The 16,779-nt window shown below is 38.3% G+C and overlaps 3 protein-coding genes across 3 annotated transcripts in view; 2 read left to right on the forward strand and 1 right to left on the reverse strand.

Annotated features, from left to right (window-relative positions):
• Positions 1 to 1,079: 1,079 nt before the first annotated feature.
• tmem203 (transmembrane protein 203) lies at positions 1,080 to 4,913 on the reverse strand. The gene is made up of 2 exons (XM_042509367.2): positions 4,759 to 4,913; positions 1,080 to 3,387 (listed from the first exon to the last, which is right to left on the reverse strand). Exon 2 carries the CDS (start codon positions 3,138 to 3,140, stop codon positions 2,724 to 2,726), a length of 417 nt encoding a protein of 138 aa, XP_042365301.1. The 5' UTR covers positions 3,141 to 3,387; positions 4,759 to 4,913; the 3' UTR covers positions 1,080 to 2,723.
• A 138-nt stretch (positions 4,914 to 5,051) lies between these two features.
• On the forward strand, positions 5,052 to 12,586 carry alad (aminolevulinate dehydratase). The gene is made up of 12 exons (XM_042509223.2): positions 5,052 to 5,198; positions 6,712 to 6,837; positions 6,968 to 7,018; positions 8,326 to 8,422; positions 8,800 to 8,935; positions 9,048 to 9,131; positions 9,227 to 9,315; positions 10,612 to 10,667; positions 10,758 to 10,845; positions 10,930 to 11,016; positions 11,140 to 11,269; positions 12,000 to 12,586. Exons 2-12 carry the CDS (start codon positions 6,719 to 6,721, stop codon positions 12,056 to 12,058), a joined length of 996 nt encoding a protein of 331 aa, XP_042365157.2. The 5' UTR covers positions 5,052 to 5,198; positions 6,712 to 6,718; the 3' UTR covers positions 12,059 to 12,586.
• Positions 12,587 to 15,307: 2,721 nt separating this feature from the next.
• npr2 (natriuretic peptide receptor 2) overlaps positions 15,308 to 16,779 on the forward strand; it is a 71,955-nt gene continuing 70,483 nt past the window's right edge. The window contains exon 1 of the mRNA XM_042508869.2: positions 15,308 to 16,353. Coding sequence (XP_042364803.1) covers positions 15,657 to 16,353 — 697 coding nt within the window. The 5' untranslated portion in view covers positions 15,308 to 15,656. The remainder of the gene's footprint in view (positions 16,354 to 16,779) is intronic.

Here is a 16,779-nt window from a genome sequence, read left to right on the forward strand (position 1 = left end):
ATAAGTAGTAGTAGTAGTAGTAGTAGTAGTATTGCAGAAATCCTTTGAGAACTTGATTATTAATTTATCTATGTAGCCTACTGAATAGTGACTTGTTAAATTATTCTTTTTTTTTTCTGGTCCCTTTGGTCCCTTTAACTAGTGTTGCAGTTTAACCCTACATTGTTTTTGTCCTTGTGTTAAGTAGGGATATCCAGTGTGTCGAGTGGAGGCCCACTCCTGTTCATTCAGCAATAGCCGGTGATGCCACCTGTCGATAATCCGGTTGCAATAGTAGCCTGCTGCACATGAATCAGCACTAAGAGGGCTATTCTTGAGTACTACAAATGATTACTGTTCCTCATCAAACATTTATCACCAAACCATAATTAAGGCTGAGGTGCACAGGAGGAGAAATAATCAAAATTTACATTTGCATGATCGTCTAAGTTGATTTGATAGAAATTAAAGCACAGCTGGTGTACATAGAAAACACTGCTTCATTAATATTTCTGGGAATTTGAGTACTGACATAAAAAAGGAGTTTTCCTTGTATTAAACATACACTTTTGTTTTTTGCTTTTTTGCTTTGAGGCTATTTTTTTATTATTTCATAATTTTTTCATTTTTAAAATAATATATTACATTGTTTTTTTTATTATATTATCAATTTCTTATATAATTTTTTCCGGTTTTAATCTGAAATATTGCATGGACAAGACATGAAATTCTACAGATTTACAATTTAATCAATCACTTAACATGTCTACATGCAAAAATAATGCTTATCCTGAGCAAAACCCACAGAAAAACATAGGATAGGCCTATGCACTGTGATGCATTTTATTGAAGTCTGCAAACTGATTTTCACCCTGTGCTGAATTTACTGTACAACACCAGAGTAAGCATTAACACATATTAAAATAAATAAATTTAAAAAAACAACAACAAAAAAAAAAACAAAAACGTGCAAACATAAATATCAGTATGGTCCTTTACATTATGGTGTACACACTAAATAAAACGCCAGTAGTGCCATCTTGTGGTCCAGTAACAGACTTAGACTGACTACCACTTTTAAATATTCATTAGACACTGGATAAATGTTGATAATTTATTTACATGTATATACAGATGACAATAACAGTGCCATACAAGAACATAAATAAGATTTGGTGAATTTCTTTCCAAAAAAAAAAAAATTAAAAAAAATCAACATATACATATTACACAGAATTTCACATCCGGAATTACCTTAAAATGAGGCCTTAAATACATGCAGCACATACACAAGGTAAACTCAGATCAAATATGTTACATACTGTACAAATAAACAGCAATATTCAGGGAAGACATGTGCACACAACTGACTGCTCGCGGAAATCACATTCAGTTCTTCGGGGGGAAGGGGACTGTGTGAGCAACTCTCCCTGCAACAGGCAACAAAGTGAGACACATGACAATAAATCAAATTGTGATGGCGAGCAATGTCTTCTTTTGGAGGAGAAAGCAACAAAGCTGCAGCAACTTCTAGAACTCTGTTACCAGTGACATTTGCATGGGACATTACAGCCATTCAGTTTCACCTGTTTATAAAATTTTCATGTGTACAAGTACATTAAAACACAACTCCGGTATAGATTTTCCTCATGGCTCATTGTCTACCACTGATTGCACAATGTAAAGGCACAACATGTCCCAAATACACACATACTGCTCTGACTCTTTAACCCATAAGTATATATGTATATCATCAGTATATAAAACTTACAGCTATAATTGACCCGGCTGAAAAGGGGGTTCAAAACAACTGGGAAAAACAATGAATTCATTGATATTCATTGAATTTACTCCCATTCAGTCTTCAGAATGAACTTAAGGTTTACTAAAGCAAAAGGTACCGTTAAAGGGGAACTTCACACGTTTTAAAAATGTATACACATTATTTGTATGGTCCAAGACTGTCCAAAAATGTTAGTAAAAATGCAAAACTCTTCCAAATCCATAAACTACAGTTCTGAGACTCACATTTGTGATGTTATAGCGTATAAAGTCTGGAGCTGCTCCATCGACAATAAAAAGTAACAGAAGTTATGGACGCTGAAATCAGAAAGGGCAATGTTCTGAGTGTATGGGCACATTTTCTGTTTCTGAACTAATAAAACTATATTAGAATAAAGCTCATTTTGCATATAAAAAAAGAAAACAAACATTGTGGATCCAAAAAAATCAGGCTCCCATTCATTGTCAACGGAGTCGCTCCAGATTTTATACTTGGAGGACATCACAAGTTTGAGATTAACTTCAGGTTTCTGACTTTGAGGAAGAGAGGAATCATGTTCATACAAATTGACTGAACTTTCCATGGAAAACACATATTGGAATTCTTAATTTAGGTGGTGTCCCCTTTTAGGTATGTTCACGCTGCATGGCCAAAAGCATGTGATCACTATAAGAGCTTCCACTGTTCTGGGAAGAGAAATACTGCATTTATAACTTTAGCAAGTAATGACATTTTTTGATCTCTTTGAAGCTATTAGACACACAAATGTATACAAATTCTAGTGTGAATCTGGGAACATCTCTTTGAAAAAACTGTTTGGGTTTTTTAGTTGTTAAAAAAAGTAGCAAAGAGCCACAAGAAAAATGACACCATTGTTATGTTTTAAATCTCTTATGGCAGATGAAGATTGCTCTCTGTTCTTGTGTCGTCACTGAAGCACAACCTCTAACACTGCCTCTCCTCAGTTGACACGGCATGCTCGTATCATCAACAGCTGCAGCAGGATAAACAGCGGCGACACGATGAGGCCAAACCACAGGTCTCTGGCTTGCTCCTGCTCCGCCAGCTTCTGGCACAGCAGCACCTCGCACACCAGCTTCAGACTGAGCACCGTGAGCACCCAGAGGAGCCGCAGCACCGCCAGACGCTTCTCATTCTCCTGGTACAGACGGATGGACACGATGGCTGTGAAGTAGGTACTGAGGCCATCGGCAGCAAATAACGGGACGAACACCAGCCACCAGCTCAGCGTGGGGGTGAACATGTCAGCTCGCAGAGCAACCAGCATGCTGAAGATCAGCAAAGCTAGCAGGTGGAGGAAGAGTTCAAAGGTGGCGAAGCCCAGCCACTGGACCAGCTCCCTCAGGGAGAACAGCATGGCTGAGGACAGCAGGGGCTTTCACCAGGGACGGACTGACTGACGCACTAAGCAGCCCTGGTTAGGGGCCAAAGTGCTCCACAGTTAAGGTGGGAGAGGGTGGAGGTGAGAGGACACTGGTTATGCCAGGACAAGAACGGTGAGGTGCTGCAGAGATGATCCACTTGGCTACATCTTCAAATCCAGCCAGAGGAGGATGATCGGGGAGGAGACTGCAGGAAGTGCTCCCAGTCTCTGGAAACCCCTCCTGATGTTTGATAACGAAAGAAGAAAATCAGAAAAGAGGATACAGTTTGCTATGTCCAGTGGCGGACGAAGCATTCAGATACGGTGAAAATACTCTGTTCCAAGCAAAAGCATAAAAGAAATCATATAAATAAATATAAAATATATATTTTATCCTCTCCAGCTCAAGAGTACTGACAAGATCATAAAGCCAATTTTAACACTGGGGATGCCTCTGCGTTTCCATAACATTAGCATTTCTTTTTTCAAATGTCTCATACATATTAAAAATGTATTTCGACTCAATTCTTCAATCAAGTAAACCTATTTTATGCTATCTTGCAAACCTTTAATCAATATTTGTAGAAAACAACAGTGTAATGACATCTGCAGATTTTTGCTTTTCCTTTAATTTAGTCTTGGATTTCTAGGTTGGGTGCTTCTTTACATTTTTCTTTTTTTTCTGTGTTTTTCTCTCTTTTTTCTATTGTCTTTCTTTTATTTAAGAAAAAAACGTGTAGGACAGTGGTATCTGTGTTAGTTTACCACTACTCAATTCAATCCCTCATTCTAGACTCAGGGTCCACATATTAAAAATAAGACAAAACATTACAAACAAGAGATACATACATAAACACAGTATACAATCATGGTATAAAAAATGAAATGATAATAATTAAGAATGATTTATATCGTTGTGTATATTTACTCACGAAAATTAGCGTCACTTTCAATTAAATGTTTTACATAAAAGCTAGAATCACAGGACTGCTTAATATCTTTCTCCCATAGGCTGCTGAATAGCTGATGTATCTGACTTTATCTGCATGTTACCCCTTTCATTTGACACTTTTTATCTTCATACCTCTACTGGACACTTTTTAACTATTTTATTTTATATTGTTTTTAGGAACTGTGCTTGTTCCTTCTGTTTAATTTTGTATATGTTGCACCTAAGATTGCTGCTGAGAAACGCTCTTTCATTCTGCTCTGCATGTAAATGTATAGCGAGACAATAAAGCTGAATTGAAATGAAACACTAATGTAGAATAGACAGGGCCCAAATCTCACTTAACTACTTAACAGCTGACGTTAGTGAAGATTGGCAGCAATTTCAGCTATCCATACTTTCATCACATTGTCAGCTCAATTTTCAGACTACTCAACTTCAGTTACATGCAATGTGGTATTTATAAATTGAGTTAATAATGTCACGCAGTGTAATAAACGTTACATATCAAACCAAGCTACAATCACATCGATGATGCAGATTGTAGCCGATGACTACAAGCTAACCACAGTCACAGATGATACAGATAAAGCGGTTAAAACAAGCACAACGCACGTATAAGCTGTTACACAGTGAATTTTAATGTAAATACGTATTACTTACCCTTAATAACACGCAGGCGTTTTCTCCTCCATCCAACTAGATGCGAAACTGTCAGCACACAAGGCTAACAAGATGTTAGCATCATAGCTTCTTTTTTTCTCTCGTTGTCTCTGACAAATATCGCGAGAGTACACCCGGGGTGTACGGTGGCCTAAAGGACTAGCTTTTGCTAGCTTTTGTTTATAACAGTTTGCAGAGTTATATGGTGCCGATATAATATTTGTTGGTGGTTTTATTACATATTTCGGTTTAAGTCTTTAAGCAAAATAAAGAAAAGAAGGATATACCTCGAGATATCAAAGGGTCAACGTGAACAAAACTCCCGTCAGTAGGTGGCGGTCGTGCGTCATCACGTAACGCGCGAAACGTCGGGCAAAACCGAAGAAGAAACACTGTTAGTTGACTGAAGTGTGGAGAAGTCGGACTCACACTACTCACAGGTAAGTACAGTATCTTTAAATAGCATTTATGACGTTTGGATCCATATTTTTTGTTGTTAAATTCCACACTTAAGTCTTTAGTTGCTGTGTCTCGTGGCTATAACAGCCCACGTGCATTGCGTCGTTAGTATGACGGTATTTTCGCAGCCAAGGTTACAAATGACATGTTAAGAGCAACTTAGCCTGCCTTGGTTCAGTGGCACACGAGCAAACTGGCGGTGAAAATGCCCAAAAATTATACACACGCGCCTGTTTAAATGCAATTAAAGCGCTGTTTTGGCATTTTGTTTCAACACGCTATGTTTTTTTTTTATTAAAGCTGACTGCTCCGTGTCACAGAAATGTCTTGTCATCTTAAAGTTGCAGTTTTGAATTTACATCTGCCACTTTGCTTCATGTCCGAGCTCTCAAGTTTGATGATTAATGTTTTATGAACGCAGCAAGTAAGCACTGATATTACATGCTCCTATTATCACATCACAATTTTAATGATTTTAACATTTGAAAGAAAAGCTAATTTGCTTAATTTTTAAAAAAATATGGGGAAAATGCAATGAACAGCTGAAGAGGAAACGACCAAAAATTTAGAAAAAAAAGCTCAAGGAAATGATCAGAAAACTTGAACAAAAGAAAAGGAAAGGAAAGAAAGAAAAAACAGTAAAACAAAAACAAACAAGGAAGTAATCTGGAAAAAAGGTGCTGAAATAATAATAATGACTCTGTAAAATAACTTTAAATATATAATTGTAAAAACTCAGTTCACTTGTGTCCTTTGGTCAATTCAGATCTCTGATCACCAATAATTCTGTCACAGTCTGCAACTGTCTTAAATGACTTTTTTCTTTTCTTTTTTAAATCTCATTTTAAATTTAATTATTTTAGTTGTTGTACAGTTTTGCATGTAGTTTTATGTGATGTATTTTTCACGACATCATTGCAAATGAGAGCTTGCGCTCAATGATCTATCGAGACTAAGTAAAGATTGAATGAAAATATATAGTTTTTTGGAGATTTTATTATTATATTATATTATATTATTATATTATTATTCTTGTGTTTTCAAATGAATGCAACCCAATTTGCTTAATATTTGTGACCGTGTATGAATGCTGCACAATCCTGGTTTTAAAGAGTTCACAAATTATTGCTCAGATTTATTATTAAGTACATTTATAATTGAAGAAATAATATTGTTCTGCTGTAAAATGTCATGGCTGCTAAAATAAAACATGTCTATGGAGGAAAACATGGTGAAAAAATGGCCAATAAAATAAAACGTTCCTGCCTAACAGAGTTTGATAACCTGCAGCCAGTTTACTCAGCAGTGAGGCAGAGCGAAGCTGCTGTTTGGAGAAGCAGCATCACGCATGCCTGATCATTTTTAACGGTCGGTGACCGAGCTGAGATGAAGCTGAAGAGTGTGAGAGCGGTATTCACATTCAAGTCTAAACAGAACCTGACCTCTTTCCTGTGTTGCTCTCTGTGTTTTATCACAATGGTCTCTCTGTTTCAGAGCAAAGATGCAGACACCAGCGGAGTCCATCCTCCACAGCGGCTACTTCCACCCGACGCTCCGATCCTGGCAGACCTGTGCTGCTGATTTAAGACCTGACAATCTCATCTACCCCATCTTTATCACGTAAGTGAAACTTCTCCCTCAAATGTCTCCAAATTCTCCAAAGGTTTACTAAAATAAATGCACAGGAATCAGACTTCTTGAAGCTTAAATGATCTTAATCTTGTTTTTTTTTTGTCACTCTCTCCCACAGAGACAGTGCAGATGCAGTGGAGCCCATTGGCAGCCTGCCGGGACAGGCCAGGTAAGAGCCATACTGTAACAACAAATCCGATCACAGCCATCCCATAACTGCAAATCATTATAAAAGCACCTGTTTTTTTTCTGAGCAATTTACCAAACATGTTTCTACCTATTAGGGAAAACCCATTGCAAGAGCCACAATGTGTGAAAATTAGTTCATTCAAATATCATACAAAATTCACTGTCAGACAAGTACATGATATGTATAAAGCATTGTTAATGTACAAAAATGAACAAAGATAAAATGAATTTATGTTGATTTTCTTATATTACACTCTCTTTAATTTTGTTAACCCTTTCAGACCTAAGAAAATTGGATTAATATCTTTTAAAATCATAGGTGAAAGGCCATAAGCAACTTCATAAGAAATGACACAAAATCGAACAAATATTGTAGACAGTACATAAAAATTACATAAATTAGAAAATAAAACCAAAGAAAATTAAAGTAAAAGAGTAAAAGAACCCCCCCCCCAAAAAAAATGGGCTAAAAAATGAAAATTCTGTAAAATAATTTTAAATTATTTTATTATTATGATTAGTATATAAATAAATTATTATGATAGATTATACTTTTTAAAAATGTTCCCCTTGCTATTTAAAAAAAAATTCTCCTCAAAATAATTTCGTGCAATTTGTGGAACAGTTCTCACCAAGTTGCTCTGCTCTTTTTTTCTTATGTTTTCAGATAAAGCAAACCAATCAGCTCAGACTTTTTTTTTTTAAAACAATTGTTAAGGTGTTGAAGCACAAGAAAAGTGATGTTGATCCAGGTTTCAAAGGGTTAATTGACATCTTTTGCAGTGTAATTGAGCAGAGAGCTGCTTTAGGCACGGCATGTGACTAATGTCATTTAAACTTTCTTCAGTAAGCTTTTTATACTTGATAAAATTGTGACTACAGCTCATGAGTGGGGGGATTAAAGTGTTTATTTAAACAAAAATCACATGAGACTCACACATTGTCCCCCTGCAGCTGTGAAACCTTTGAGGGTGTTGTCTTCAGATAAAAGCAGTCAGGCAGGGCGGACCCAGAGCCAAACACTGGACCTGGACCAAGATAAGAGAAGAGTCCGTTAGACCTTTATTGCCTACAACTAAACCAAAATACAAAACCCCTCCTCGCATTTTGTGTCCTTCTGAGGGGCAACAAAAGTCCCACTTTGAAATGCCAAATTTTGTGTCAGTGACGTACTTTTTCATCTTGAATAAAACTTGACGAGGTGGATCACTTTCATTGCGATTTCAGTCACTCCCTGAAAGGCCCTCGTGTGTCTTTATGTTACATTTATGTTTTTCCCGTCCGCAGGTACGGGGTGAACAAGCTGGAGGGAACGTTGCGGCCGCTTGTGGAGAACGGCTTGAAATGTGTGCTGATTTTTGGAGTCCCTGCAAAAATAGAAAAGGTGTGTAAAACTAAAAGAGGGGTAAAAAGACACGCTAAAAGGGCAGTTCACCCCAAAATCAAAAAATGCATTTTATCTCACCTGCAGTGCTGTTTATTAATTTAGATTGTTTGGTGTGAGTTGTTAAATGTTGGAGATAGCCGCAGAGATGTCTGCCTTCTCTCCAATATAATGATAGGAGATAACACTTGGCTTTTTGAGCTCAAAAATGCTTATTTTTGATTGTTGGGTGAACTGTCCCTTTAAACACAGTAGACTGGAGGCTGTTATAGCACACAACAGATTTACGCCCGTGATTATGGAATGAGATGTTCAGAGTGGCAGCAAATCTGTTTCTTTACACTCGAATGCACTCTGATCTCGTCTTTTCCCGTCAGGACGACAGGGGTTCTGGTGCCGACACAGACGACACGCCGGCTGTTCTAGCAGTGAAAAAGATCAGATCTTTGTTTCCGGAGCTGCTGGTGGCGTGCGATGTCTGCCTGTGTCCCTACACGTCACATGGACACTGCGGTCAGTGTGATCCTGTTATTTCACCTTAAGGACAGCATTAAAGGACAGAAATAATGTGCACTTATCTGGATTTTATTGCTAGTTAATTTTTAAAAAATTTTGGTTCCTGCAGGTATCCTGAACGATGACGGTACTCTGAACAATGACGCCAGCTGTCTGCGTCTGGCAGAAGTGGCGCTGGCCTATGCCCGAGCTGGTAAAACTTGTTTCACGTTTTTCAACAAGTAATGACTGACAATGTCTCGTCTTGCATCCCTATTCATGTTGTCTCTGTGATGTGTTGCTCCGCAGGCTGTCACATCATCGCTCCCTCTGATATGATGGATGGAAGAGTCCGAGCGATAAAACAAGCCCTGATATCCAATGGTCTGGGAAACAAGGTAAAGGACCGAATCTCCCTGCAGTCTGAAAAAAAGATATGTGTACTAACTAAAAAAAATCAAGCATACCTCAAACAAAGTCTTACAAAAGCTCACTTTAGTCTCACTTTTTATTTTTTATAATAAACAACTCTATGTTAATTCATCTTTTTTTGTTTTTTTCTTCAAATGTATCTTTTAATTTATTCTTTTATTGTGTTTAATTCTATTATTAGCACTATTATTTTTGTGTTTACTACTAAAATTCTTTCAGTTGTATTTACTGTTATTAGTATGGGTTACTATTTTTGTTTTGTAATTGTTCTTCTCTTGTTTATTTCTACTTTAATTATTTTTTCTGGCCTTAGTTTGGCATTATTGTTAGTCTCTTATTGTTATGTTACTTCTGCTAGAAACCCTTCTTCGTTCTTCTTTGCCTTGTTTGTCAAAGTACTTTGTAAACTGTTTTTGTTGTTTTTCTATATAAAGTTAAGTTAAACAAGTTAGTACTCAGGACTTTCAGACATTCCTATCTATTAAACAGTTGTATTATATATTATACACAAATAGTGTATGTAGCAACTTTGACTCAGATAGGACTATATTTGTCCTTTATTTAACCAGGTAAAAGTCCCACGGAGTTAAAAATATTTACAAAATTGTTGCAACAATAACCATAACAGACAAATACACTTATAATGTCACAAATGACTGAGCACAACATCCAGTTATACTGCAGTGCAAAAAAGACGTAATACTTTAACAGGTACAATTTTCTGAAACAGTTTCAGTGAATAATTTAGCAGGATTCATATTGACCAAGAGTGCTATTTTCATCATCTTTTAAATTTGACTTACATTCCCCCATAGTATCAGCTCCAACAAAAGTCGCCAAAATCTGATGTTTACTTAAAAGGAGTAAATAGTGCATTTGTTGGGGACTATTTCCAGCTGCACATTAATACACAGTTGGCGTGTATTGAGTGAGTATTTACAGCAGCAGGAGAGTGTCTGAGGGATTGACTCGAAATGGTAATCAAGGAAAATTTCACCCAGAGCAACAGCTTGACTCATTGATGTGTTTCTAATAGTTTTTCGACAAAAAATGGAGCTCTGTGGCACAGATGAATAAGATATATCAGGCTCTGCATACACACTAAATACTTGCCAGTAGATAAATTCACTGTTGGTTTTGGTATTTTATTGGAGTTTGCAAACAGTAAGAAAAGCATATTGCAATTTTATTATAAAGGATGTAATAAGATATTTTTAGAAATCAGTTTCTTAGCATTTTCATCTCTTTCTCTCCTTCTCCAGGCCTCAGTGCTGAGCTACAGTGCAAAGTTTGCCTCTTGTTATTATGGTCCTTTCAGGTAAGGAAGTGCTCCATGATCAGGTGTAAACGGTAAAAGAGCACTTTGAAGAGAGAATGGACAGAAGCTTTCTGCTTTGTTAATATACAGAGACGCTGCGCAGTCCAAACCTGCGTTTGGGGACAGACGCTGCTACCAGCTGCCTCCTGGAGCGAGAGGACTCGCCGTTCGGGCTGTGGTGAGTTGATTTGTGTGTTTACATTCGGGTAACAGATGTTATGCTGAAGCAAAGACACGATGTCTCTGTCGTTCTGTGCTGCAGGAGCGAGATGTGAGAGAGGGAGCAGATATGCTGATGGTGAAACCAGGTCTGCCGTATCTGGACATCGTGAGAGAAGTCAAGGACAAGGTGTGTAATTAAATCATTGAAGGCCAGACATATTTTGCAATATATTTTGAAATTTCACTGTGCCTTTTGGAGGAAGATTTCACTTTGAGGTAATCTTGTCTTTTTTCACGTGTGTCTCTTTAGTTCCCGACTCACCCCCTGGCGGTGTACAACGTGTCGGGGGAGTTTGCCATGATGTGGCACGGAGCGCAGGCCGGAGCGTTCGACCTGCGGGCTGCTGTGATGGAGGCCATGACCGCCTTCCGCAGGGCAGGTGAGAGGAGAGCAATTGACACCAAGATGACAAAATCAAAGACCACATCTACACTAAATTGGCTAAATTTGAAAATGTATATTTGCCCATCCTTCCACGCTGAGGTGCCGTTTTTCACACTCAAAAAGGGAAAATGGATAAATCTTGTTTTCTTTTAGATCTAGTCAGCTTAAGATCTCCATGCGTTTGAAACGAACTGGGTCATACAACACGTCGTCAGGCTGTGGCTTCAGACAAAAGAGTCTCCAGTTTTTCTTTATGGTCACACTTGAAGGTGGCGTGGAGAGCGTAATAGACAGCCTCTCCTCGAAGTCATTCATGGTGCTGCACAGTTTTTTATGTGCCAAAAGTGACCGAAGCCGTGAAGAATGAAAAAAAGCAAAGTAAAAATACCTATTTTGATACCTCCCCACACCTTACAAGTCACTGAGCGATTTGGTGGTATTTAAAGTTATATAAAAGTCCCATAGCTTGCTACACAATGTCACGGCTACATAAAATAATAAATTCAATTTAAAAATGCAGTAAACCATACAAGAAATGATGAAATTAAATAATAATAAGTGAGTAGTAATAAAAACGGTCCATCTTTTGTTTCTTTATTCATCTGGATTTTATGCAGTTTTTAATTGTGTGCAAACTAAACTATTTATTGAAGTGCATTAAAACATTTCAGTACAACTCTTAATTGTACCTGATAGTTATAATGTTTCCCCACTCTGTGATGCAGGTGCTGACATCATCATCACCTACTACACACCTCAGCTGCTCAGCTGGTTGAAGGAGTAAAGAGCCAAAATCTGAGGCCCAAGGACGAATGGACCTAGAGACGGACCAACAGACAGACAGACCCCTTTAAAAAGTACAAACCTGCTGTTGACTCAATCTAACACAAAGCGCTTTGGGAAACAAAATGTATTAAAGCAAGCAACCTGTTTATTCTTAGGCCTTTTTTTGACTTCTTCTGTTATAAAAATTCAAATATCGGTATGCACATGTTTATCAGGTTGATTATTTTTAAAGAGTAAAGTTATTTTTTCTGTTTACACTTTTAAAGGGCTAATAGGGAACTGAAAACAGAATGTAAAAGCTGACAATCTTGTTAGTTTTTTGGCAGGAAGTGTCTCCTGTGTGTCATTGGGATCAGCATTAAATGAAGTCTCTCTTTACTAATGTGATTATGGAATGTATATTTGTATGAATTTTGGCCATAAAAATGTCTCATATATATGTTACTGCTGCCTGAGCTCTTGCACTGTCATCCCTTAACAAGCTCTTATTGACCAGAGGGAATAAAATCATTCATTAGAGCTATAAGTATGTTTTCTTTTTCTTTTTTAAGTTGATGCATGTTAAATATTGTGCCAGCTCTTCACTTTGTACAATGCAGACAGACTGAAATTGGCAATGCTCAAACTAAAAAAAAAAAAAAAGAAAAGTAAAAATAGGTGTTTCCACAGCAGTAAATATAAACTTTGTTTTATTTATTTATTTATGTTGATGGGGTATTTTTTTCTTTATGCTGCAGATGGTTGAACTCCTTCACTCTTGGAATATTTCTGTGTCGATGACAACAAAAATGACTCATTGCCAGACTAAAGGAGTTAAAAGGTGGATGTTTTTGAAGTGTAAAGCCCTTGACTGCTGACATCCGAAAAGCTCTAATAGGATGAATCATTAACGTTGGGTAATTCAAAGTGCTGCTGTGTGGGCGAAGGCTATTACAGCTGGACAGGAAAAACAAAAACATGCTCAAGCAGCAATCAGCAGCATCCAGGCACAGAGTGCTGTTTTAATTTGGTAAAATAATGTGGGATATGTTCTTTCACAAGTATCCTTTCATATCTTTTGTTATCAAAATGACATTTCAATCATTAAGTTACAGTCAATTGAGGCTTTAAAAGGGCTGCAGGAAGAGATAAACTGACCTCTCTGAAGACATGCATGTGCACAGACTTGGTGTTGGCTGTACATTAGGGACAAAACTAGTTTTAGATGCCTGTGCACACTAATAATATTCTCTAGTAATGTGTCTAAAACCATGGGAATTAAATTTTGAAATGTGTTATCTTACCTAAACTTTTTGGCTTATTACTCCAGAAAATGAGGCGATGTCTATTTACAAACCCTTGAATGATTTTAATTAGCAGTGTAGCTCTGGGAATGGCAAAGTCAGTAGGCTGGTCTAACACTTTGGAGTAGCTACCGGTTAAAAAATGTGTCATCTTTGGCAACGAATTATTATAAATAAATGAATACACTGCAAATTTGACATGTTTTCGTTGGAAAAAGTTTCAGTCTTGTGCATGCTGGCTCACCGTCACAGTGTCATGACATATAATAATAAATAAATAAAAATAAATAATAATAAAAAATAAATAAATTAAAAACAATACCAACATATTATCATTATTAGTATTATACTACATAATAACAATTCAGACAAAATTTATTTATTTCGCATCTTCCAAAGTGCTTCACAAAACCGAATAAAACAAGTTAAAAACATTTAAAAAAAGAATACACCTGAGAGCATAAAGCACGCAACAATTAAGCAGATAAAATCATTGAAAGACAGTTGAATAGAACATGTATTTTTATTTTCCATTGCATATGATGTTTTTGTACCATGAGTGCGTGGCATCTAAGGTGAGCTAGCATTTGTGTAAAACTACAGTGGCGCGAAAACGCGTGCTTCCTTTGTACCTTCTTGGCTACTGTACAAACAACATGGCGAACTCAGGGGAAGCAGATAAAGAGGACCCTCTATTAAAGACTCTTTTTAAGGTAACAACAACACAACAGTTCCTATTTTCATTTGGTTATAAGCTTATGAAAACATAGTTATAAGTACTATATACAATTTCAGTCAATAGATGCAAAAAGCTCGACTCTAAATCGCGACCTTTCATGTTTTGATAAGGATATGCTACACTAAGAAGCTAACGTTAGCCTACTGCCGAGATTTTGGCCAGAAAAACACACTAGCGTTTAAATCACACTTTTACTCGTTTTTAACTAACTGATAAACACTTTTGAGTCACAGCACCGAGTGAGGTGAATGTCTGACAGAGACGGATTGACGAATAACAGCAGCAACAGGAGCTAACAAAAGACCTGCTGCTAGCTTATTAGATTCACCTGTGCTTAATTAAAGCGACGGTTTACACACTAAGAAAATGAGTTAAAAATGTTGACTGGGGAATATGGAAATGAAAATAACTTAAAAACTAGAAACTTTATCCGAGACTTGAATATGTAAACAGACTCCCAGTGTCAAAATCTAAAGAGTGAGGGTTTAAAACGTCTTTTTGGGTGGAGGGAGCCATCATCCTCATCATTAAGGCGTAGCCAGCAGGAGGAGCAAGTCAGTCACTTTGATTGATCTGCTGCTATAAGTGTCAGTCAAATTAACCATCCAGTGTACAGCATCATCAACAAACGGCCATTTATTTACTACAGCAGCTGACATCTGCAGAGACGCACGAGATCTATTAAAAGCTGCACGTGCGTGGACCCCTAAAATAATCACTCAGCAGTGATTACGCACTGGAGACTGAAACAACTGTAGGTCTGACTAGTGAAATATCCGGCAGAGGGCGACTCAAGCCTGTTTGGAGAGTTTTATTTATACGCTGCAAAAAATAGACTTGTGAAATATTTTAACATGTAACTCAGTTTGTCGCAGTTTTCTTTATAGTCACAGTTTTCATTAATGACTCCATGGCTCCATGTACACACGTGCTCCTTATTATTATTATTATTATTATTATTATTATTATTATTATTATTACGATTTGTAAGTTTATTTTTAGAAGTCAGTCATATAATGCAATGTGATAAAATAAAACAGATCTTTTATAATTTATACTCATATGATCAGATCTACACCGAAATTATTGTCTAATTTCAGCTGAAACACTATAAATAACATGTTTACTCTTAAAAAATAATCATTTTAAAGGCAATGGTCAACTGATAAATGAGGTGGACGTTTCTTGCAGTGTGTGACGTGTGGGGGCCGAGCGGAGGGCTGCACTGATTTAAGTTGCAGTCATCTGGATGGATGTTATCACTCTCCGAGAGACTGTCAGTGTGAGGACCACGCTGCGCCGGAGGAGTCGCTTTGGGAAGTACATGAACTCCTTTTAACGTGGATTTACGCAGCGGAGACGCATGGCACCGCCGGGCTGGCGCCACAGGATGATACCTTTACCGACTTTTTTTGACATTTGAGAAAGAGAGAAGGAGCCAGAGCGCGTGGGAGACGGTTACTTATGGTGTGGTGTCAGGGTGCCACAGCCGGCCGTGTCTCCTCTCCAAGCACCGGTGCGCTCTCCGTGGCCGTACTTTCCTCTGCGGGACTTCCAAGCGGCTGGGACGCGAGATGGGCTGCGGAAGCGCGCTGGGATGCTGCCTGCTCGTTGCGCTCTCCTGTTGCCTCCTCCCCGGCTGCAGAGGTAACATAACCGTGGCGGTGATGCTCCCGGACAACCACCACAAGTACCCGTGGGCTCTGCCGCGCGTCCTCCCGGCAATCCTCATGGCGCACGAGGATCTCCATGGCAAACACGGGCTGCTCATCGGTCGCTTCATCAACATCTTGAACTACAGCACCGAGGACCCCATCGCGGGCTCGTGCGCTGAGAGCCGGGCGCAAGTTGTCGCCGTGGATGCCAAGCTTTACATCCGCCCGGACGCTTTCTTCGGACCCGGGTGCGTGTACCCGCTCGCCTCCGTGGGGCGTTTTGCATCCCACTGGAAACTCCCGCTGATCACGGCAGGGGGACCCGCGTACGGCTTCGACAAACGAGAGGAATACCGGACCATCGTGCGCAGCGGGCCGTCCACCACCAAGCTGGGGGACTTCACCAACGTCCTGCACACGCACTTTAACTGGACGTCCCGGGCCGTGGTGATCTTCCATGACCTGCGGCACGACGACCGGCCGCACTACTTTCTCTCGGAGGGGATCTACCTGAACCTGAAGGAGGAGATGAACATCACGGTGGAGGCCCAGCCGTACGAGGACGACTACAAATACTACAAGGATCTTATCAGTTTCATGAAGGAGCGCGGGAGAAGTAAGTCCATGCACTTTAAACTCAGCTGATATTACTTTAATAAATGTTTAAAACCGATTGCCTTGATAAAGGTTAGTAAATATAACTAGTAGTTTTAATTTAAGTTTATTTCATACCAAATATTTAAGTTTGCTTGTATTTACTTAACTTTGTAAACTTAACTTAAAAATGAGTGCATTAACTTGTTCTCTCTAAGTGATAGCAACTTATGTTAACCAAGTTAGTCTGGCTAAACTTGATCATGACAATGACAATTTTTCCAATGATGAACTTAGGAAATCTGTGAGTTCTGTTTTGTTAATATGTTTACGAACATACAAATATGACTGACTAGTTTGCAACCAGCAGAATACAGATAAATAGCACAGTAAACTTGGTTTACTGAAGTTGCTAAAACTTGGACAGACTGATTTGATTAAACTTGTC

Source organism: Plectropomus leopardus, chromosome 20 (assembly GCF_026936395.1).
Source record: "Plectropomus leopardus strain MGB_pleo_1.0 chromosome 20, ASM2693639v1, whole genome shotgun sequence".
In the NCBI taxonomy this organism is placed as follows: Eukaryota; Metazoa; Chordata; class Actinopteri; order Perciformes; family Serranidae; genus Plectropomus; species Plectropomus leopardus.

Excerpts from the sequence above, each read along its gene's own strand:
- alad (XM_042509223.2), top strand. The coding sequence starts at position 6,719 with ATGCAGACACCAGCGGAGTCCATCCTCCACAGCGGCTACTTCCACCCG. Across the intron at positions 9,132-9,226 it reads GCTGGCCTATGCCCGAGCTG|GCTGTCACATCATCGCTCCC; the intron begins GTAAAACTTGTT and ends GTTGCTCCGCAG. Across the intron at positions 10,846-10,929 it reads GACTCGCCGTTCGGGCTGTG|GAGCGAGATGTGAGAGAGGG; the intron begins GTGAGTTGATTT and ends TCTGTGCTGCAG.
- tmem203 (XM_042509367.2), bottom strand. The coding sequence starts at position 3,140 with ATGCTGTTCTCCCTGAGGGAGCTGGTCCAGTGGCTGGGCTTCGCCACC.